Genomic DNA, 23,945 nt, shown 5'->3' on the forward strand with positions numbered 1-23,945 from the left:
GCTCGGGTGTGTGTGCGCTGATTCCCTTCCCCGGGCTCTGGGTGGGTGTGGGAAGCTGGCAAAGAAGGGGAGGGCAGGCCAGGGCTGGGTCTGGGGACACCTGAGCTGTGTCGTGCCTCCTTCTCTGCCCGTGAAGAGGCCCCCTCTTCCTGGGAGCCACAGGCTTCCCCCAGGCAGGCCTGGCTCTGGGTCCTGCTTGCTGCATGGGCCCCGCGGGTGGGGTCCTGATGGGCTCTGGGGCTCGTACAGCTGTGCGGCTGTGGGGCTGGAAGTGGCCAGCTGCCGCCCCCTCTCTCCAGGCTGCCCTCAGCTCTGTTGGTTCTGCTGCCCGCTGGGCTGGTCCCTCCAGTCCCACCGCCTGCACCGCCCCCCGCACCCCCCGCCCCCGGCTGTGCAGTGTCAGGCCTCCCTGGAGACTCCGCCTGCGGGCTGGCCGGGTGAACCAAGATGAGACCCTAAGGGCCTCAAAGGCCAGTCGCTGATGAGAGGGCCACCCGGACAGCTCTGCTGAGCCTTGAGTCCACATCAGTGTTCGTGGGACGTCAGGCCTCCTCGTGACCCCATGCATTTCCTCCCAGACCATTGAGTCAGTCTCTGTCCTGCCTCACCCCGCGGCACAGGGAGCGTCAAAGGGTGTGGGGGCGAGCCAGGGGCTGCGGACTCTGCCGTGACGGGCCCTCAGCCCCGTCCAGCCCGGGCCCTCGGGTAACACTTCTCAGAACCCTGACACTTACGGGATGACCTTGATGTCTTCCTTGCCGTGGAGGATGTAGTCTATGACTTTGTAGAAGAGGATTTCCTGAGAAGCAGACCGCAGAAGGCATGAGGGGCTCCCCGATGGGAACCCCACCACACACACCACACCCACACACATGACACACCACATAAGCCCACATAACGACACGCAGGCACACGCGTGGACTGTGCACATGTGTGGACCATCACTGACTGTCCTGGGACACACGTTTGTCTTCCCTCCAGCCACGTCCCCCACACACAGACTGGCCCGTATCTGTCACACAAGTGCGTGCAGCTGAGCCAGGCCTGTGTGTCCATCTTTCACAAACACACACACACACACCTGTCTCTCTCATATAACTGGGACAAGTTGTGGTCACAGCCGGCCTCTGTGCAGAGATTCCCACATGTACTTGGCTCACAGAACCCTTGGAGTCCCTGAGACAGCCCGTTGCCACCCCACTTGACAAGAGGGGAGATTGGGTCAAGGCTCTGACGTGTGACCCCGGTTGGATGCACAACGTGTGGCTGAGGTATCTGCACACGTCCCTACCCGACTCGCACCCCTACGTGGCCCCGCTCGGGCAGATGTTAGAGCGATTTAAGACGAGGGCAGCAGGTCTGCTCAGCCAGAGCAGATGTTGCTCAGTAAACCAGGCTGACAGCCCTCTTGAGGACCAGGCCTGGCCCTTGGCCCCAGAGCACTGCAAGGGGCTGGCGCTGGGGAGACGTCCTCAGGGGCCTGCCCTCTGGAGCGGTCAGAGGGCCAGGCAGCCCTCCACCCTGTCCTCGCCTCGCCACAGCCTCCCGAGCCTTCCCTCCCACCCGGGTCAGCTGGGGCGACCCCTCCCCATGGTGGAGCTGGGCCAGGAAGCCGGGTGCAGGGCAGGCCTGTCACCCTGCGACTTACTCGGCCGTCAGGTGTGCGGGGGCCCGAGTACGCCTGGGCCTCTCCCATCAGCACGGGCCACACATCAAAGAATTCCTGGAAGAGAAGAGAAGGGAGCGGGGCACCAGCTCAGCGGCAGAGCAGGACGAGGCGGCCAGGGGCCTGTGGGCGCCAGGGCCTCACCTTCTCCTTGGTCATGTCCAGGAGGCCCACCGAGTACCGGTCACAGTTCAGATAGGCCCGTACAGTGTAGAAGGCCTTGTGAAACTGCCTCTCGATGTCTGTCAGCTCCTCAAACACCTTGTTGGCCGACCACAGCAGCACCTGGGGGGTGACACACCACTGCGTCCGTGGCCACACACCCCCGTCTGCACAGCAGCACCCGAGTGAGGTCTGCCACACCCGAGACACACACTTTCACACACGCACATGGAGCCCGGGACGCGGACAGGGGCGCCTCTCCTGGCGTCTCTGCAGGGTGCCAGCGCCCGAGATTTGATCCAGCATGTGGCCCTCGGCTCCCTGCCTCAGGGTCCCCGGAAGCTTCCTGGCAGGTAAGTTCTCCAGGCTTTGGCCACATCCCCGCCACTCACTCCTCGGTGTTGGCCTCAGGCTGTGGTGGTGAGTGAATGAAAATTTAGATCAATTGCCATGAGCTTGAAAGGCAGAGCTCTGACCAGCCAGCCTTCCATAACTAGCCTGTGAGAAGCTGGGGCTTGAGGACACGAATTTGTTGTTTTCGGGACGTCAGGCACTTTTGTGGTCTCTGCAAAGCAAGTTGAGAGCGAGAATGCACTGACACGCTCTAGGAGGGCCTAGCCAGACCCTGCCCGGGACATCAGCCCCCAACCAGGCCGGCTGCTGTGCAGGGTCAGCCTCCTGCCCCCCGCCCCCCACCCCCACCCCCGACCTCTTCAGCAGCGCCCCGGGCCGGACCCTCTAGGCCCCACCCCTTCACACACACTCACCGCCTCCCCGCCTTCTGATCTGTAAGGAGGGCGGCCTGGTGCCCGGTCCCTCCTCCTCCACCACAAGGAGCCAGCCTCCTTGCCTGGCTCCCTTCCTGCCAGTTTGTGAGCATGTGTGACAATGTGTGCATCTGAGAGTGAGTGTGTGCACGTCAGTCACCTGTGCCTCTACCCCAGAGGCCTTCTGAGCTCTTTGGTACCAGTCCTGGTGAGAGCAGAACCCATGTCACAAATGTTGAGGGGTGGGTGGTCGGGTGCCCAGGTATGTCATGGACAGCTGAGCTTGGGGGTGGGGGTGTCTGGGCTGCAAGCCTAATTTTTGAGCCATCTGAGTACTTCAGTCCCAAAACCTGTCCTCTAGGAGAGGGATGGAGTGAGGAGGAAAGGGCGCGGGCATCACAGTGCAGCCTCTAGGGGAGACCTCACTCCAACTCCACCTTGCCCCTCCAGTGCCACAGCTGGACCAAGGGCCAGTCCCCACACTGGATGCTGCTCTGAAGCAGGCTTTCTTGGCCCCAAGGAAATGGGTGCTCAGCGGATCAGGCAGCGTGTCCACAGTGGTTTGAAGCCAGGTGTGAGGCCCACCCCAGGCCTCTACCTTCCCCTTCTTCCTTTTTCTCTCTGACTTGAGTCTGGGGTACCGTCTGATGGGATGAAGGCATCTTAGGGGTTACCGGTAGCCACTGCCATACCAGGTTTTAGAGCGTTCCAGCCCCCAGCCAACACCCCGATCCCCCAGCCAGAAGGTCCTCAGCCCCCAGCCAACACCCTGATCCCTTCTGGAACTGCCCCACTGACTGCTGAGTGTTCTAGAACTTCATCTAAATGGATTCACGCAGTGCCTGTCCCACGCCCGCCCCCCTCTGCCTGTCCCACATCTGTCTGGGGGGGCTCTTCCCAGACCAGTCTGCCCTCCTGCCTCTGTGGGCCCTTGGACTGCTTGTCTCGACTGCTGCAAACTGTGCTGTCTTGGTGGTGCCCCTGGAGCCCCTTCTCTGTCTGAGTGACCAGGAGCCTGTGGTTGGCAGGAGCTGCAGTGTAGCCCTTCACAGATTCATCAGGGGCGCTCCTCTTTAATGTTCCAAGATGAAATCTGGGAGGGGCCACTTGGTGACCCTGGAAGTGAGGGGCATCCAGCTGCATCTGGGGACAGATAATGCAGAGGCCTGTGCTGCCCCTGGGGTGGGGAGGCTGGCCTGTGAGGCCTAAGCTCATGCTCATACTATGGGGGGGATATCAGGCCGCTGGGAGGGCAGGGGGCAGATGGGAAAGGTGACCCAGAGGCCCTGGGCAGCTTGAGCTCCCAAGGCCCTTATTTAGGGGCAAGTTCTTCAATCTTAAAGAATTTTGAGAATCACTTGTTAAACACAGCCATTATTCAAGTTAAATAATGTTAACTTAAAAATTAAGAAAATTAGGGAATTCCCTAGCTGCTCACTGGTTGGGACTCTGTACTGTCAGTGCTGAGGGTTTGGGTTTGATCCCTGATCAGGGAACTAAGATCCCACAGGCCACATGGCCAAAGAATGGAAAGAAAAAAAAAGAAATTACATTAAGGCAAAAATAATAAATATGCAAATACATGTTTCCCCGTTTCACTACAGGTGACTGTTATCCGTATGCTTATGGCTTCTGACAGTGGAAAGAAGGGTCACCCTATGATACTTCTCCCAGCCATGTGTCCAGCAACATCAGAGTGGGAGCTGCAGGGACAGGAATCAGCCTGCACTGCCCAGGGGGGGCGAGCCCGCCCCACCTTGCTGCTCCCACTCACATGTCCTGACTTCCAAACACTTCCGCATGTTCACAGATCAGGAATACGAGTAGCTTTGAGCCTGGGTGCTCTTTATGTAGCCTTGTGAGTTGGGCACCTCTCACCTCATCCTGGGAGCGGCAGTGCACGTGCTCTGTTTTTATACCAGCCAACGGGTTGTGGACAAAGCATGGTCTGGGCAGCGTGGAGCCAAAGTTCTGTACCCCTGGGGCCTCTCGTCCAGCTGGTGCTGCAACATGGGCCGTGGGAACCGAAGCTACAGCTGGCCAGTCAGCCTCACGCAGCAGATCTGAAATTCCCACATCCCAGGGCCAAGTCTATGGTTTCTTTGTTGTTTCTCTTGCCTCTGACTAAAGTGGCCAAGACACCTTCAAAAAGGGGTTGATGGGAGCCCCTGAGGCAGAGTCCATGGGAAGAATGACCAGGGCTGATCGACAGTGATTCTTGACCAGGGAGGGGGCCTAGGACCCTGGAGGATTGCTAAGATCTGTGCGAGGGAGGGGCAGGCCCTGTGCAGAGAAGCGCTTTAATTTGCAATTGGGGCTCCCCTACAGCGTGAGGAAGAAGTGGGCACCAGACTGAATCGCAGGCAATGTGGGAGCCAGGCTTTGTTCATTTCAGTCTTTTCTTTTCAAAGAGAGCTGTGAGGTAGAGCTGTGAAGTAATTAGAGTTCTTTAAAATGCTGTTCAGAGTGTAAGGTCTCAGAGGTGGCTTTCTACTGGGGTTAGGCGACATCTGAGTGGAAATCAAAGTATTTAATTGAGACATGAACACCCATTGTTGGAAGTCCCCTTTATAATTCTCACATCTGTACATGAATGTGGTCTGAAGAGCTGGAAACATCGGGTCTCTGGATGGTCGTGTTTCCTAAGTGTCAGGGATTCATTTGCTGGAATGATATTTATTGCCTGCCTTAGGACTGGTATAACTGGATGATAGAACAGACAAAAATCCTTGACTCTTAGATTCATTTTCTAATGCGGGGAGTGTAGGCTAGAACATAAACAAACAAAGCAACCAGATGGCTTGTCACGGGGAAATGAGCAAATGCAGGGGGTCCAGCAGGTGGAGGTCGACGGAGTGGGGAGATGCAGGGCTAGAGTGAGGAGGTGCTCAGGTCAGGGGCGACCTGTCTACAAAGGAGCCATGGGATGTGTGGGGCAGTGTTCTTGGCAGAGGGACCAGCAAGTCCATAAGCCCTTGAGAGGAGCATGGCTGGGGCAGGATGGTGGAGTATGGAGAGGTGGGCAGGGGCTGCAGGAGAGGCCCTGAGGGCCCCCCCAGTGATAGGACCTAAGTTTTCAAAGTGTGGCTCTGACTGAGTTGAGTTGGGGTGGCTAATGAGAGAGGCAGAAGGAGAGGGACCCTGAGACAGTATGCAGGAAGAGGAGCTGAAAAGTGAGGGTATCCAAAGCAAGGGCTAGGGGCTCAGAACATGACAGGCAGAAAATTAGAAACTTGGCTTCTCCAGAGATCCAACTTCCCTGGAAGGAACACAGCCCCTGGGTGAGATCTGCTGGGGGAAGGTATGTGTGGTGGGGCAGAGTCAGAAGATGCTCCCAGGCTTGCCTCCCACACCCACACCTGGGCTGTGTGGGGTGGGTTTGAATCTTGGCCTGAGGCCACTGCTTGAAGCTGCAGATAAGAATCTGGGGAAATGTCCTCACAGCAGTTAGGTTAAGGGGCCTGGTTGAGAGGAAGCTGAGAGAAAGGCAGCCTCAAAGCCAGGGTAGGATGAAAGCCACTCAGAACCCCTCCCAGGGGGATGGCCAGGCCTCACCAAGGGCAGAGGAGCATGCGGTGAGCATATGGGAAGAAATAAGGGCTGGAATTTAATGAAATACTTGAATACTACCATCCAGGAGGTTCAACACACACCAGATAGGATGAATTCAAAGACACCCAGACTATAATCAAGCTGTTGAAAGATGGAGAGACTCTTGAAAACAATGAGAGAAGAGAATCATCACACACAGGGGATCCTCACTAAGTGTATCAGCAGATTTCTCATCTGCTCTCATTTCAGCACAGAATCTGCTGAAACTTTGGGGACTAGAAGGCAGTGACCTGGTGTATGGTGGTTTAGTTGCTAAGTCATGTCCGACTCTTGCAACCCCATGGACTGTAGCCTGCCAGTCTCCTCTGTCCACGGGATTCTCCAGGCAACTCCACTCCACTGGAGTGGGTTGCCATTTCCTTCTCCAGGGGATCTTCCCGTCCCAGAAATCGAGCCTGGGTCTCCTGCATTGCAGGCAGATTATTTACTGATTGAGCTAGTCTTCCCAATCCAGGCATCAAACCCAGCTCTCCCATGTTGCAGGAGGATTCTTTACCAACTGGGCCACCAGGGAAGCCCAGTCTGGTGTATTCAAAGTGCTAAAATTAAAAAAACCAAAAACCTGTCAATTAAGAATCTTGTATCTGGGAAAACTGCCCTTTAAGAGTGAGGGAGGAATTAAGACATCTCCAGAAAAACAAAAGTTGAGGGAATAAATGACCACTACAATTTCGCAGCAAGAAATGCCCTCCAGGTAAAATGAAAGGACCTCAGAACTAGAATTATTATAACAATGAAAACTAAAATATTGCTGAAATAAATTAGAGAAGACACAAATAGTTAGAAAGACATTCTTTGCTCATGAAATAGAAGACCCAATGTTGTTACCATGTCAGTACTACCCAAAGTAACCTACAAGTTCAATTAATCCCTATCAAAATCTCAATGGTGCTTTTGCAGAAGTATAAAAACACATTCTGGAGTTATATAGCAGCTCAAGGGATCGTGAATAGTTAAAACAATCTTGAGAACAACTAAAGCTGGAGGACTCATATTACCTGATTTGAAAACATAGTACAAACCTACGTTAATCAAAACATGATACTGGCATAAAGACAGCCATATAGACCAATGGAAAGCTTACAGAGTCCAAAAATAAACCCTGGCATATATTATTTTGACAAAAAAATCCAAGACCATTCAATGGGGAAAGAGTTCAGTTCAGTTCAGTTCAGTCACTCAGTTGTGTCTGACTCTTTGCAACCCCATGAACTGCAGCACGCCAGGCCTCCCTGTCCATCACCAACTCCCGGAGTTCACTCAAACTCATGTCCATCGAGTCGGTGATGCCATCCAGCCATCTCATCCTCTGTCATCCCCTTTTCCTCCTGCCCCCAATCCCTCCCAGCATCAGAGTCTTTTCCAATGAGTCAACTCTTCGCATGAGGTGGCCAAAGTACTGGAGTTTCAGCTTTAGCATCATTCCTTCCAAAGAACACCCAGGGCTGATCTCCTTCAGAATGGACTGGTTGGATCTTCTTGCGAAAGAGTAGTCTTTTCAACAAATGGTGCCAGGAAAACTGGATATCCATAAGCAAAATGATGAAGTTGGACCCTTACCTCACATCATAAGCAAAAATAAACTCAAAATGGATCAAGACCTAAAAGTAAGATCTAAAACTATGAACTTAGAAGAAAATACAGAAAAAAAGCTTCCTGATATTGGATTTGGCAATGATTGCTTCAATTCAGTCACTCATTCGTGTCCAACTCTTTGCGACCGCATGAACCACAGCACGCCAGGCCTCCCTGTCCATCACCAACTCCCAGAGTCCACCCAAACCCATGTCCATTGAGTCGGTGATGCCATTGAACCATTTCATCCTCTGTCATCCCCTTCTCCTCCTGCCCTCAATCTTTCCCAGCATCAGGGTCTTTTCAAATGAGTCAACTCTTCACATTTGGTGGCCAAAGTATTGGGGTTTCAGCTTCAACATCAGTCCTTCCAATGAACACCCAGGACTGATCTCCTTTAGGGTGGACTGGTTGGATCTCCTTGCAGTCCAAGGGACTCTCAAGAGTCTTCTTGCTTATAACTGATTGCTTAGACATAACATTATGACTGACAACAAAAGAAAAAATAGGCAAACTGGACTTCCTGAAAATTAAAAACTTTTGTGCATTGAAAGACACCATTAACAGAGTCAAAAGGGAGGGAGAAAATATCTCCACAGCAGGAGAAAATATTTGCAAATCACACATCTGGTAAGAGATTAATACAAAGATTATGTAGAGAACTACTAAAATTCAACAACAAAAACAAACAGCCAGATTAAAAAATGGGCAAAGAACCTGAATAGACATTTCTCCAAAGAAGAAATACAAATGGCCAATAAACATGAAAAGATGATCAATATCAGTAATCATTAGTTAGTTCAGTCGCTCAGTCTTCTCCGACTCTTTGCGACCCCATGAACTGCAGCACGCCAGGCCTCCCTGTCCATCACCAACTCCTAGAGTTCATTCAGACTCACGTCCATCGAGTCGGTGATGCCATCCAGCCATCTCATCCTCTGCTGTCCCCTTCTCCTCCTGCCCCCAATCCCTCCCAGCATCAGAGTCTTTTCCAATGAGTCAACTCTTCGCTTGAGGTGGCCAAAGTACTGGAGTTTCAGCTTTAGCATCATTCCTTCCAAAGAAATCCCAGGGCTGATCTCCTTCAGAATGGACTGGTTGGATCTCCTTGCAGTCCAAGGGACACTCAAGAGTCTTCTCCAACACCACAGTTCAAAAGCATCAATTCTTTGGTGCTCAGCTTTCTTCACAGTCCAACTCTCACATCCATACATGACTACTGGAAAAACCATAGCCTTGACTAGACGGACCTTTGTTGGCAAAGTAATGTCTCTGCTTTTGAATATGCTGTCTAGGTTGGTCATAACTTTCCTTCCAAGGAGTAAGCATCTTTTAATTTCATGGCTGCAGTCACCATCTCCAGTGATTTTGGAGTCCCCCAAAAATAAAGTCAGCCACTGTTTCCACTGTTTCCCCATCTATTTCCCATGAAGTGATGGGACCAGATGCCATGATCTTCGTTTTCTGATTGTTGAACTTTAAGCCAACTTTTTCACTCTCCTCTTTCACTTTCATCAAGAGGCTTTTTAGTTCCTCTTCCCTTTCTGCCATAAGGGTGGTGTCATCTGCATGTCTGAGGTTACTGATATTTCTTCTGGCAATCTTGATTCCAGCTTGTGCTTCTTCCAGCCCAGCATTTTGCATGATGTACTCTGCATATAAGTTAAATAAGCAGGGTGACAATATACAGCCTTGACGTACTCCTTTTCCTATTTGGAACCAGTCTGTTGTTCCATGTCCAGTTGTAACTGTTGTTTCCTGACCTGCATACAAATTTCTCAAGAGGCAGGTCAGGTGGTCTGGTATTCCCATCTCTTTCAGAATTTTCCACAGTTTATTGTGATCCACACAGTCAAAGGCTTTGGCATAGTCAATAAAGCAGAAATTGATGTTTTTCTGGAACTCTCTTGTTTTTTCCATGTTCCAGCAGATGTTGGCAATTTGATCTCTGGTTCCTCTGCCTTTTCTAAAACCAGCTTGAACATCTGGAAGTTCATGGTTCACGTATTGCTGAAGCCTGGCTTGGAGAATTTTGAGCATTACTTTACTAGCGTGTGAGATGAGTGCAGTTGTGCGGTAGTTTGAGCATTCTTTGGCATTGCCTTTCTTTGGGATTGGAATGAAAACTGACCTTTTCCAGTCCTGTGGCCACTGCTGAGTTTTCCAAATTTGCTGGCATATTGAGTGCAGCACTTTCACAGCATCATCTTTCAGGATTTGAAATAGCTCGACTGGAATTCCATCACCTCCACTAGCTTTGCTCGTAGTGATGCTGTCTAAGGCCCACTTGACTTCACATTCCAGGATGTCTGGCTCTAGGTCAGTGATCACACCATCGTGATTATCTTGGTTGTGAAGATCTTTTTTGTTCAGTTCTTCTGTCTATTCCTGCCACCTCTTCTTAATATCTACTGCTTCTGTTAGGTCCATACCATTTCTGTCCTTTATCGAACCCATCTTTGCATGAAATGTTCCCTTGGTATCTCTAATTTTCTTGAAGAGATCTCCAGTCTTTCCCATTCTGTGGTTTTCCTCTATTTCTTTGCATTGGTCGCTGAGGAAGGCTTTCTTATCTCTTCTTGCTATTTTTTGGAACTCTGCATTCAGATGCTTCTATCTTTCCTTTTCTCCTTTGCTTTTCGCTTCTCTTTTCACAGCTATTTGTAAGGCCTCCCCAGACAGCCATTTTGCTTTTCTGCATTTGGGGAATGCGGATCAGAACCACAATCACAACTAACACCTGTGAGGATGACTACTGTTCAAACCAAAACAGAAAATGAGTATTGGCAAGGAAGTGGAGAGACTGGGACCCTGTGCACTGTTGGTGGGAACGGAAAATGGCACCGACACTTTGGAAAACAATACGGAGGTTTTTAAAAAAATTTATACGGAATTACCATAGGATCCAACGTTTCCACTTCTGGTCGTATACTTAAAAGCATCGGAAGCTGGATTTCAAAGAGGTACCTGTGCAGCCATGTTCACAGCAGCATTATTCATAATAGCTAAAGTGCCGGAGCAACAGAAGTGTCCATCAACAGATGGATAGAGAAGCAAAATTGTGGTATATACACACAATGGTATACTGCTGCTGCTAAGTCGCTTCAGTCGTGTCTGACTCTGTGCGACCCCATGGACCCCTGGTGGGCTCACCAGGCTCCCCCGTCCCTGGGATTCTCCAGGCAAGAACACTGGAGTGGGTTGCCATTGCCTTCTCCAATGCGTGAAAGTGAAAAGTGAAAGGGAAGTCGCTCAGTCGTGTCCGACTCTTAGCAACCCCACGGACTGCAGCCTACCAGGCTCCTCCATCCATGGGATTTTCCAGGCAAGAGTACTGGAGCGGGGTGCCATTGCCTTCTCCGACAATGGTATACTATTCAGCCCTAAAAAGGAATAAAAGTCTGAACATGCTCCACCATGGATGAACCTTGAGGACATTATGCTCGGTGCAATAAGCTAATCACAGAAAGACAAATACTATAGGATCCCACTTATATGAGCTAAAATCATAGAAACAGAGAACAGAATGTGGTTTCCAGGGGCTGGGATGGGGGATCTGGGGAGTTGGTGTTTAAAGAGGATAGAGTTCCAATTTGGGAATCTGTACAGAGTTCTGAAGATGGATGGTGGTGGTGGTTGCCTGATATGAATGTACTTAATGCCGCTGAACTGTCAATTAAAAATGATTAAGATAGTCGCACACACACCCTGCAGCCCTCACCCCAAATTTTGTCTTCCTTTTCTGGGGACTGGCGATGACTATTCTGTTAGGCCTCCTGTTTGGCCCCTGTTTCATCTCTGACAGGGTCGAGTAGTTTCAGATTAAATTGCTGTTACTACAAGGATACAGCATACACAATTCTGATACAGAATTCAGATACAGAAACCTGTATACAGATACAGAATACCTCATCAAGTTAGATCGGGTAGAGAGAGACTTCTGCTCTGCTAGGCAGGACTATGCCCACACACAGCAGGAAGTCGTTACAGAAGGAAGAGACCTCCGCCCCAGTTCCCAAAAAGTATCTTGAGTATGAAGTCTCTCAGGGGGAACTGTTGAGGGAAGCACACTGACTGAAACCGCCCACCCTGGCCAAGCACCACAGTCACCATGCACATGAGTTATTTTATGACAGGAGGTCCTGGTAATGAACACAGAACTAACAGGCCACAACTGGAAGAGATGGGGAAAGGTCGGAAAGAGACACCATGTGTCTGAGCCCCTCTCAGAACCCTTCCTGCTGGCATCCGTCCTGGCTGAGCAATGCACGCACCAGCAGGGAGAACTCTAAGTCACAGTGATTGGCCAAAGACAACCTGGAAACTACCCCTCCCCACAGAACCCGAGACTGAGAGCCACGTGGTGGAGCAGTCCTCCTGCTTTCCCTTACCCTGCTGCTCTCTGCGGGTGCCCTTTCCCAACAAATTCTCTTGCTTTGTCAAAAAAAACGTGTAACAAATTGGCCCCATGCTGTCTTTACACGTAAAGTCCAAACATTCAAGAAGAGCATAACATTACTATGGGCATCCCGTCTGTTACCAAAACCAGTAATGTGATTGTAGAGAAATAATAATGTAATCCACTGTCACTCAAAAAACAGAACAAAACAAACAAACAAACAAACTATGATTGAGGTAGTAATTTTTTTATGTGTATTTTATCACAAGGAAAATAATTGCGAAAAAAGTAAAAGAATGGAAAAATATATACCATGCTAACACCAATCAAAAGAAAACTGAGGGAGCTATGTTAAGTTTCTACAAAGCAGAAGAAAAGATTTTTCTTCTGCAGAAGAAAAATTATCAGGAGTAAAGAGGGACAGTACAAGCTGGAATCAAGATTGCCTGAAGAAATATCAGTAACCTCAGACATGCAGATGACACCACCCTTATGGCAGAAAGGGAAGAGGAATTAAAAAGCCTCTTGATGAAAGTGAAAGAGGAGAGTGAAAAAGTTGGCTTAAAGCTCAACATTCAGAAAACGAAGATCATGGCATCTGGTCCCATCACTTCATGGGAAATAGATGGGGAAACAGTGTCAGACTTTATTTTTGGGGGACTCCAAAATCACTGGAGATGGTGACTGCAGCCATGAAATTAAAAGATGCTTACTCCTTGGAAGGAAAGTTATGACCAACCTAGACAGCATATTCAAAAGCAGAGACATTGCCAACAAAGGTCCGTCTAGTCAAGGCTATGGTTTTTCCGGTGGTCATGTATGGATGTGAGAGTTGGACTGTGAAGAAAGCTGAGTGCCAAAGAATTGATGCTTTTGAACTGTGGTTTGGAGGAGACTCTTGAGAGTCCCTTGGACTGCAAGGAGATCCAACCAGTCCATTCTGAAGGAGATCAGCCCTGGGATTTCTTTGGAAGGAATGATGCTAAAGCTGAAACTCCAGTACTTTGGCCACCTCAAGGGAAGTGTTGACTCATTGGAAAAGACTCTGATGCTGGGAGGGATTGGGGGCAGGAGGGGAAGGAGACGGCAGAGGATGAGATGGCTGGATGGCATCACTGACTGGATGGACATGAGTTTGAGTGAACTCCGGGAGTTGGTGATGGACAGGGAGGCCTGGCGTGCTGCGATTCATGGGGTCGCAAAGAGTCGGACACGACTGAGCGACTGAACTGAACTGAACTGAAAGAGGGGCATTACATAATGATAAAGCGGTCATTTCTCCAAGGAGTCATTAATCCTTAATGTGTATACACCTAACAGCAGGGCATCAGATTGCATAAAGTAAAAACTAATGGAACTGCAAGACACATAGATAAGTCCACTATTGTAGTTGGAGACTTCAGTGTTCTTTTTTCAGTTAATTGATAGATCCTGCAGGCAGAAACTCAGTAAGAAAATAGTTGAACTAAACAGCAATGGCTACAATGAATGTCTGCAGACAACTTCATCCGACAGGAGCAGAACACACATTTCTCTCAAGGTCACACGGAACAGTCACCAACATAAACCACATTCTGGGCCACAAAACACGTCTTAACACATTTAAGAGAATTAAAAATCATAAGAATACATTGTCATACCACAGGCGATAAACTAGAAATCATTAAGAGAAAGATAGTTGGAAAATTCCAAAACAGATTAAACAATACACTTCTAATTAATATATGGATAGAAAAAGAAGTCTCAAGAGAAATTTTGAAAGATTTTAAACTAAGTGAAGATACAACTTAACAAAGTTCGTGGGATACCATGAAAGCAGGGCTTGGAGTGAAATCTATAGCATTGATCGCATGTATTAGAGAAGAAAAACAGTCTAAAATCAGTAACTTAATCCTAGGAAACTAGAAAAAAAGATTATTTTAAGCCTAAAGCAAGCAGAAGGAAATGACTAATCAGTAACAAATATTAAAAACCACTGTATGCCCCCAAGTTTGATAATCTCGATTAAGCAGTTTAGATCAAATGAACGTTTCGGTGCCTCGAAAGGCACAAAGCACCACCACCAACGGAAGGAGAACAGAATGATCTGAATGGACCTGTAAGTACTAAAGATACTGGATCAATAATTAATGATCTTCCAAAAGAAAGCACCAGTCTCTGACAGCTTCACTGGTGAATCGTACAAAACATTTAGGGATGAAATTATGCCAATTCACAGCAACCTTTTCCTGAATATAGAAGCAGAAGGAAAACCTCTAAAACTATTCTTTGAGGCCAGCATTACCCTAATATACAAACCAAATAAAGACATTACAAGAAAGAAAACTATAGGCCAAAATTTCTCAAGAACATAGGTACAAAAATTCTTAATAAAATATTAGCGAAACCAACTCAATAGCACATGAAAATAACCATGCCCCAGAACTGAGTGACGGCATGCCTCCCAGGTGTGTGCAGCTGGTCCAGCATTGGACAATCAGTTAATGTAGACCACCATATTACTGGGCGAGAGAGGAAAACATTAACATGACCATATCAAGTGGTGGAGAAAAGTACTGACAAAATCCAACCCTCATTCAGAATAAAATCTCTAAGCAAAGTGTAAATAGAGGGGAAATTTGTCAACTAGAAAAAATTCTACAAAAACCCTTCAGCGAACGTCATATCTGACGGTGAGAAACTGGTTCTTTCCCTAACATCAGGAGCAAGGCAAGGATGGCCGTGTCACCACTCACGGCAGCATCGTACTGAAAGCCCTAGCAGGTGCGCTAGGACAGAAAGAAAGAACAACGGAGAGAGATGGGGAAGGAAGGAATAAAACTGTCTTTACTTGCAGATGACATGATCATTCATGGGAAAATACCAAGGGATCAATTTTTAAAACTTCCTGGAACTAATTATTGTCTTAAGGTTATAAGATAATAAAGTTGACATGTAATGAAAGTCGGTTGCTTCCCTTTATATGAGCAGTGAACTGCTGGCACTTGAAATTAAAAACACAATACCACTTACATCAGCATAAAATTAAATACTTAGGCACAAAGTAACTCAATATGTACTGAATCCATATGCAACTTTGAGAAAACTCTGAAGAAATCAAGGACAATCTAAGTAAACAGATATTCTTCATTCATGAACTGGAAACTCCTTATTGTTAAGACGCCACTTCTCAACCTAATGTGCAGATCTAATCCAGAACCAGTTAAAATGTCAGCGAGCTATTTTGTGCATATGGACAAACTGATTTTAAAATTTATATGGAAAGGCAAAAACCACAAAATAGCCAGTACAATACTGCAAGAAAAAAAAGTTGATATTCCCATCTTCAAGACTATGAAGCTATAGTGATCAGTACAGCATGGTATTGGTGAAAAGTAGGAACACAGATCAATGGAACTGAAAAGAAAGCCCAGAAATAGATGCACACGAACCAGTCAACTGCAGCCTGACAAAGAAACAAGGAAATTCAGTGGGAAAAGGCTGGCCTTTTCACTGACTGTTGTTGGAACAACTGGATAGCATATGCAAAAAATGGTATGTAGACACAAACCTTGCAGCCTTCTTGAGATTAACTCATAGACCTGAGTGTGAAGTGCAGAGTATAAAGCTGCTAGAAGGTGGCATAGGACAGAAGCCAGATGACTCTGAGTTTGCTGAGGAGTTTTAAGGTGTAACGCTCAACTACAATCCATCCTAGTAAAGTTATTTAATATATTATGTTTATTAATACAATTAATTATATTGTAATTAACATTATATTTAAATTAATATTATGATTATTAATATTTTACCATATATTATACTTAATATATCAGTTTATATTAAATAAATTTATTAAAATTAAAAACATGTTTTCAGACTCATGGACAGTGGTTACCAAGGGGAAGGGGGTTGCAGAGGGGTGGAGTGGGAGGGTGGGGTTAGCAGATGTAAGTCACTGTGTATAGGGTGGATAAACAGCAAGGTCCTCCTGTGTAGCACAGGGAACTATGGTCAATACCCTGCTGCTGCTGCTGCTAAGGCGCTTCAGTCGTGTCCGACTCTGTGCGACCCCATAGACCGCAGCCCACCAGGCTCCTCCGTCCCTGGGATTCTCTAGGCAAGACCATTGGAGTGGGCTGCCATTTCCTTCTCCAATGCAGGAAAATGAAGAGTGAAAGTGAAGTCACTCAGTAGTGTCCTACTCTGAGCGACCCCATGGACTGCAGCCTACCAGGCTCCTCCGTCCATGGGATTTTCCAGGCAAGAGTACTGGAGTGGGGTGCCATTGCCTTCTCTGAGTCAATACCCTATGGTAAACTATAATGGGGAAGAGTATTTGAAAAAGAATGTATACATATATATAACTGAATAACTTGGTTATATAGCAGAAATTAACATAACATTGTAAATCAACTATACTTCAATTTAAAAAAAGAGAATATAAAACTTTTTTTCCAAATGTACTGGTAAGAGAATGAAAAGACAAGCTATACCACTGGAGAAAATATTTGCAAAATACATATCTGATAAAGGACTTAAAACCCAATGTTACAAAAAACTCTTGAAACTAAACAATAAGAAAAAAACAATCTGATTTCAAACAGGCAAAAGCTCTGAACAGACACCTCACCAAAGAGTAGGAAATACAGTTGACAAATAAGTACATGAAAAGATGTCCAAAGTCACTTGTCATGAGAGCTGTGAATCAAAGCAGCGGTAAGAATGAGCAAAATCTGAAACACTGGCAGAGATGCAGACAGAGCCACAGGGACTTTCGTTCATTGTTGGTGGGGATGTAAAGCAGGACAGCCACTTTGGGACAGTTTCTCACAAACTCATACACAATTATATACCATATTATCCAGCAATCACACTCTTTGGTATTTACTCAATCGAATTGAAAATTCATGCCCACGCAAAAACCTGTCTACAAATGTTTATAGCAGTTTTATTCATGATTGCCCCAAACTGGAAGCAATCAAGATGTCCTTCTATGGGTGAATCGATAAATAAATTGTGATGCATCCAGTCTTTGGTATATTATTCAACAATGAAAAGAACTGGGCTACCAAGCCATGAAAAGACATGCAGGAACCCTAAATGCATATTACCAAGTGAAAGCAGCCAGTCCTGACACCCTCCATACTGTACGACTGCAAGTATATGACAGTCAGCAAAAGGCAAAACTAAGGAGACAGTGAAAATATTAGTTGTCAGGGCTTTGGTGGAGGTGGGGGTTTTTAGGGTGGTGAAATGATTCTTTATGACACTGTATGGGTAGATACATGCCATGATGCACTTGTCGAGATCTATAAAAAGCTACAGCACAAAGAATGAACTGTAATGTTTGCAAATAAAAAATCATTTAGTAGATTGGAGGATTCCAGGAAAGAATGCAGACTGTGACAAGGGAATGCAAGAGACCTCCTCACGGAAGGGGCAGGGAGAGGCGCCGCCCTCAGCATTTTGGAAATGATGGCGTCTGCAAGAGCAAAGACAGAGTGCACACGCTCTGGGCTCTGGTGATGGACTTGCCTTCTGTGGGTCCCAGGTTACAGCTGTGACCCTGCCGCACACGCGCACCGAGAAGGGACAGCCCAAACCAAGAGCAGAGCCGGGAGCCGGGGGAGGGGCCTGAATGACTCGCGAGGGGCGGCGGGAGACATCAGCAGGAGTGAAGACGCAGGTGGCGACGGCAGAAACCGGCTCAGCTGTGCGCACGCGCCCAGGCCTTTGTGCTCCGCCGACGGAGGGCCTGGAAGCCACGCCAAGGTCACACCTGGTGCTCTGGACGTTGTTTCTAAGACTGTCTCCAACAAAAGGAGCCAGTCCCCTTGAGGAATGGGTAATTCCAGGACTGGGCAGAAAAATGCAAAGGAGACAGGAGCATTTTGTAGAGAGTAAGGATGCGCGAGAGTAAGGAAGTTACGTGGGAAGCACTAAGATGCACAGAAGCCCGAAACGAAAAGCCCACCCAGCCGCCTACCAGCTGAACAAAAGCCACGCAGAGTGATGGGTCGGTGGGCATGCAGAGGGCACAGGAGCCACTGGGAAGAGGAGTTGAACAACATAATCAGTCTAGTCATGCTGGGTTACACTAAAGCATAAAGAATACCCCTGTGTCCAGACTAATGGACAAATGATAACAGAAAGAAGGAAGTAGGCATCAGCCTCTGGTACAGCCCCGTCCCCACAGTGTGGAGCCCCCGTCCACCCAGTGGCCCTTCTAAGAGCACTTTGCAGCTGTCCGTGGGCTCTGCCGGCCCCACGCCCGGCCTTGCTCTCAGCCCCACACTGCAGTCCAGCCCTGCTGGCTGCCAGCCCTGCCGGGCCCCCTCTCACCCCCTCCCTCCCCCGAGCGTCCCCCCACCTCCCCCTCTGCACAGAGGAAGGTGGGCCGGACCCCGCTGAGGCCCCGAGGCCTCCTCGCTCAGGGACAAAGCAGACTCCAGTCCTGGAGGCAATTTCTTTCCTGTGTGGCTGGGGCAGAGTCCACCTACAGGCTTGGCTAAAGAGTGCCGGGCCTCTCTGACCCTGCTGTACCTTCATGATCCGCCCCTGCTCCTTCTGGAGAAGGCTGGAGGTGGCTTCTAAGGCGCAGTGGTGACGCCAGGTTTGCAGGTGGTCACAGCCCTGGGCCCGAGGGCAAGGCCACCGGCCTCCCACAGGGTCCTGGCTTCCGTGCCCTCAGCTCCGCATACTCACAGCTCTGACCCACAAGCACAAATCCCTGGGCCCTCTCCCTCAAGGTACCCAGGTGCCTATGGCACCTCGTGCCTCTGTCCTGAGAGACGCCTGGGCGCGTGCGGTACCTGGCCACGGCGAGTCTCGCAGTTGTGCAGGTAGCTCAAGTGGTAGATCTTCAGGTTTAATGTCCCGAAGTTCAGGTATTTCAGGAAAACCTGAAACAGAGGTTGTGGCAGCAGCAGTGAAAAACCCCAGCTTTCAGACGCTCGCCCAGGTATGTGTTTGCAGAGGAGACACCCAGCGGCTGAGAGCGGGGACCACACGCCCTGCAGCGACCTCGCCTGTGGGCTGACTTGCAGCAGGTGAGCCCCCGGGGCCATGCGAGGAGAGCGGCCACGCAGATACCGCCCCCAGGCACAGGCGTGCGCACCTGGAGGGTCCCCAGACACTCACGTCTTCATCTTCACTTGTGAAACATGGGCCATCCAGCTTGTTCACAGCCATGATCACAGCCACGACATCTTTGCCGTTCATGATGGGTGTGGCCAGGATGTTCCTCGTCACATAGTCGGTCAGCTCATCCGCGAAGGAGCTGAAGTGGGGGCACTACAAGATGAGAGGAGAGAAGGGAGAGGCCATCGCTCTGTGGACCCGGAGTCCTGGTCCCCCTTGTCCCTGGGGGTCACGGCTAAGCTGCCCAGGCCAGTGCTAAGACCCAGGGGGCCACGCCCTGGGTATCAGGAGCCTGGGAAGCATACGCAGACACAGCCCATGGCCTGTGCTGGAGGTTCCAGCTTGGCTCAGTCCTTATCACCCCATCTCAGAGCCAGCGACCCCCAGCTCTCGAACCTCAGACTGCAGAGCTTGGCTATGAGCAGGCCCAGCACCTCCGCATCTGCTGCCGTCCGGCTAACTGGCCTTCCAGATGCCTCCTGAGTCTGTCTAGTCCATGTGTCCCCAAGCTCCTCCTGGTCCAGGCTGCAGTCTCCTCCTGCCCTCAGCCGCCCTGAGCCCGCTTCCATGCTCAGGACCTGTCTGCCAGCCCCGCGGACCTCCTGGGCCCCTGCTCCAGCAGGCATCTGCTCCACGGGGTTTCATGCCCCAACGATGAGACCTCTGTCCATGTCTGGCCCCCAGGGCAGGTTCCCCTGGTCTCAGAGTTGCTCTTCAGGGCCTCTCCCTGGTCAGGGGCCAGTTGAAGAAAATAGCTCATCTGAGCTTTGTCCTGGTCCAGTTGCCCCTTGCAACCTGGACCTCATGCCCAGAAACACCTGCCCGCCTATACCCTTTCCAAGGATTGGCATCCACACACCACCCCAGAGAGGGAACCTGGGCCTTGTCTCCCTGTCCCTCAGACCCAGGCAAGCCCTGTGACTTCTTTAAAGTGCCCCCAACCCTGTGCCTACTGCCCAGGCCTGGGCCTGCCTGCCTCCTGGTCCACCTGCACACAGCAACTGCTCCCCATGACAGTCTACATGCCTCAGTGACGCGGGTTCAGAGACCCTGGCCTTGCCGGGCACCACCACTCTCCTCTGCGTTCGACCTCCGCCCGCTGTCTCCCCACGAGCCCTCGGTTCTCAGCGGCCACCTGGCGGCACCCCCTCCAGCCCCTTGGACCAGAACCTCAGAACCAACAGCACAGGTTTGGGTCAGGGGGTGGGGGGTGGAGGCTCACAGAGGGGAGGGGTGGGATGAAGTGGGGGAGGGGGAGGGAGGGCCGGGGGGCTCTCGGTGCAGCCCCCCAACTTCTGCAGGATGTTTTCCTGGTAATTTACGCTCTGGACCCTCCGATTCTTGGGTGACCCATTTCCTAAAAAGGAAGTGAAGATGAAGCTAATCCCAGAGATTAGCATATTCAGGTCGCTGGACCGAGGCTTGTTTGAGGAGATAAGTTTAAGAGGATTGCAGTCAGGAGTCAGGGGCCTGGGGGTCTGTCCAAAAGTCTGTTTTTGTCTCGAGGGACAAGGGGTTGCGGCTGCTGTGGCAGCGGCCTGTCCCTGTGGGTGCCTCCCTCTGGACCCGTTGCAGCAGGGAGGGGGCGGAGCCGCTCTCAGGCGAGACCTGTGACTCTCCCGAGGGGTTGGGGAGGACGGAAGAGGTGGCCAGCCCTGCCTGTGCCCATCGTGGGGCCCTACCCACATGCCCCGCAGATGTTGACCCCAGTCCCGCCCCTCGGCCCCTGGGCGCCCTGGGCCAGCTTCTTTATTTTTTATATATTTATTTTTTTTCTGGCGGGGACACTTTTGGATCTCCTCCCCTACCAGGGACTGAATCTCAGGCCACGGCAGAGAAAGCGCAGCATTCTAACCACTAGGCCAGCAGGGAACCTGGACCAACTTCTGAACCTCCAAGCTTGCCCAGCCCGGCAGGCGGTGCGGTCTCTGACGAGGCTGTGAGCTCAGGGCTCTGGGGTGCAGCGGCCCCGCCTTTCTGGGCCTCTGCACTGGTCTCTGCCCAGAGATCTTCCTGCCCTAACCCTGCCCCGGGGGTCGTGCCTCAAGGGGCAGCAGGAGTCCTCCCTGCCACCTCAGGCCTCCCCCGGCAAGCTCTGAGCTGGCTCTGCTCCGCTCGCTGCCCCCGCTCCGCTCGCTACCCCCTAAAACCTGAGCACCCCTGGGGCCTGTGGACCCCACCTCCATCACGTCCTGGACATTCACCATCTTCTTGGTCTGAGCCACGTGGCCCACGACCCCGATGTCCAGCGGGAAGACGATCTCGGAGTCAGGAGGCACCAGGCAGTCCTCCAGGACGCTGTCGGGCTGCACGCTGAAGAGGCGGGTGGCGAGCTCGGCCACACCGTTGCGCTGGCGGTACATGAAGAGGCTGCAGCGGTCGGCGTGCAGGATGGAGCAGAGGCGCCGCAGGATCTTGAAGACCACGCGCTCCATGTTCACGTTCTCCTGCATGTCCTGCACCAGCTCGAACAGGGCCGCGCTCTCCTCCACCTGGCACAGCTCTCGGAAGCTGGTGCAGCCCTCGGGGCACCCGTCCTCGCAGGCATTGGCCACATCCTCCGGGCTCAGCTTCCTCCCAAAGTACTGGTCCGCGAAGCCGGGGTTCTGGTCCAGGAACCTGTGCACCTGCCCCTCACTGAGGCTCATGGTGTCCGGCTGCCCGTCCGAGAGCAGCACCCGCCCCTGCGCACAGGGCCCTCCAGCAAACACTGCCATCAGCAAAGCCTGTCTTAGTGGTGATTACCACGCCAGCTGACCCGCCCACGCCTGCCCTCCCTCCCCGTGGGGCCCGGACCGCCTGCTTCCTGGGAACATCAGACCACCTGGGCTGGGGGCTGCGGGGTAATAGCTCAGGGCCTTCTGCCTGTGGCAGAGGTCCTGGCATGGGGGCAGGCCCTCCCACCCACCCCCAGGGAGAGGTGATGGCACAAATGCCATGAGGGGCCACCCAAGGATCGGGGATGGTCCAGCAGCAGCCCCAGGTCTCCTGGGCCCCCAGACCCGGGCTCAGGTGTGCTGGGCGGCGGGGCAGAGCTCTGCTCGGGGGTGGGGGTGGACCCCTGACTGCGCTGCCCACCTTGGGGAGGGAAGCGGGGAGAGGGGAGGAGGGGTGGAGGCGGGGCCCCAGTAGGGGGCTATTCTCTGTCAAGAGCCTGCATCTCTAGTTAGGAGTGGTCTCCACGAGTGCCCACCACACTCCTCTCTTCTCGGCCCAGCCCCTACTTGTTGGGACCCTTACTCAGGCTGCCAGGCCCTCTGCTCACACAGAGCCCAGGGTGGCTCTGCCAGCAGTACCCAGTGTTACGGACAAGATCACACCTGAGCGAGCATCTGGGCCTCACACAGGGACCCGTGGGCCCAGACAGCAGCGGGGGCCTCCGGCTGAGCGCCTTGCCACCCTCCCTCCTCAAGGTCTGATCCCAACCTCCTTGTGAGCTGAGATGAGATGAAAAAGCTTGGGTTACAGCTGGAGGACTCACCCCAGGTCTGCCTGACTCTCCAGTTGCAGGAGTTCCTTTCACTTCCCTTCACACAAGAAACCATGTGCAGATATGTGTACATGCCTGTGAGTGCACATACTGGGTGTGCACGAGGATGCATGCATGTGAGTGTGCATGTGTGCTCGGGGACCACAGCGCAGTTAAGGGTAGGAGCTCTGCCCACCAGCGTGCGCATCACTCAGCAAGGTCGGGGGGCTGGTGTTCTGGGCTCGCCTTCTGCAGCAGCCAGAGGGGTGCTGAGCACCCTGGCCAGAGGCGGAAGCTGAGAGGTTTAGCTAGAGACCAAGTCATGGAGGGCCGGGAGGAGAAGGGCCTCGTCTCTTTGTCTTTCTTATGCTACCGTGTCTATGTCGTCATCATGCTCATAACTAGGAGGCAGGGCTGTGTGACTGAGCTGGTGGAAATGTGTGGACGTGACATGCATGTGTGGGCGTCCATCTGTGCGCATGCGTGTGGGAGTGTGGCGCTAGCACCTCCACGGTTGCACAAGCTTGCTCAGCACCAGTCTCCATTCGGGGGGCCTTCCGTGTGGGCCCTGGGCGGGTGCCCGGCAGCTGCATCAGCCACAAAGGCCCAGCTGGCCGAGCTTAGGGTGCTGGCCTGGAGCCGCTCTGTCCCGCCTCCGCTTCTTCACGCAGCAGAGGCCTTTCAGGGCTGCACTGAGGGCCCCACTCTCCCAGATTAGGGAGCGTGGCCACGGCCGGGGGCAGCGAGAGGTGGGGCGGGGGCACAGGTGCCGTGGGCCAGAGCTGCAGAGCTTGGACTGGGGCCCAGGCTGAGGGTCACCTCGCTCTAAATCCAGCCCTGGGAAGCTTCCAGGGCCCCCTCCCACCATGAGCCGGAGTCCAGCCCGCGCTGGATGTGAGGGCCGTGCCCGTGACGAGGTGGCCATCTGGCCAAACGGCCCAGAAGAGCCGGATTTCTGGGGGTGCGTTTCCCAGGCCCTGTGCTCACCCTGCCAGGGGCCACCTTCCCTGTTTCTGCTTTTCCTCTCTCTGCCTCTGCAGGGCTGAGGGAAGGAGGAGTGATTCTCCCCTGTGTGGGGGCAGAGGGCCTGGCCCTGGGCTCGGGGCAGAGCACCCATGCAAGACCCGTGGTGGCCGTGGGTGGGCGTGAAGGGGGCCCACAGTGACTTGCTGG

The 23,945-nt window shown here is 51.6% G+C and overlaps 1 protein-coding gene across 2 annotated transcripts in view; it reads right to left on the bottom strand.

The window, feature by feature from the left end:
* PDE6B (phosphodiesterase 6B) overlaps positions 1-21,999 on the bottom strand; it is a 31,921-nt gene extending 9,922 nt beyond the window's left edge. The window contains 6 exon segments of one of the 2 annotated variants that reach the window (NM_174418.1): positions 735-799; positions 1,649-1,723; positions 1,811-1,951; positions 18,976-19,065; positions 19,304-19,456; positions 21,484-21,999. In NM_174418.1, coding sequence (NP_776843.1) covers positions 735-799; positions 1,649-1,723; positions 1,811-1,951; positions 18,976-19,065; positions 19,304-19,456; positions 21,484-21,951 — 992 coding nt within the window. In that variant the 5' untranslated portion in view covers positions 21,952-21,999. 2 annotated transcript variants of the gene reach the window in all.
* Positions 22,000-23,945: the final 1,946 nt, after the last annotated feature.

The sequence above is a fragment of the Bos taurus genome, chromosome 6 (assembly GCF_002263795.3).
Source record: "Bos taurus isolate L1 Dominette 01449 registration number 42190680 breed Hereford chromosome 6, ARS-UCD2.0, whole genome shotgun sequence".
Taxonomy (NCBI): Eukaryota; Metazoa; Chordata; class Mammalia; order Artiodactyla; family Bovidae; genus Bos; species Bos taurus.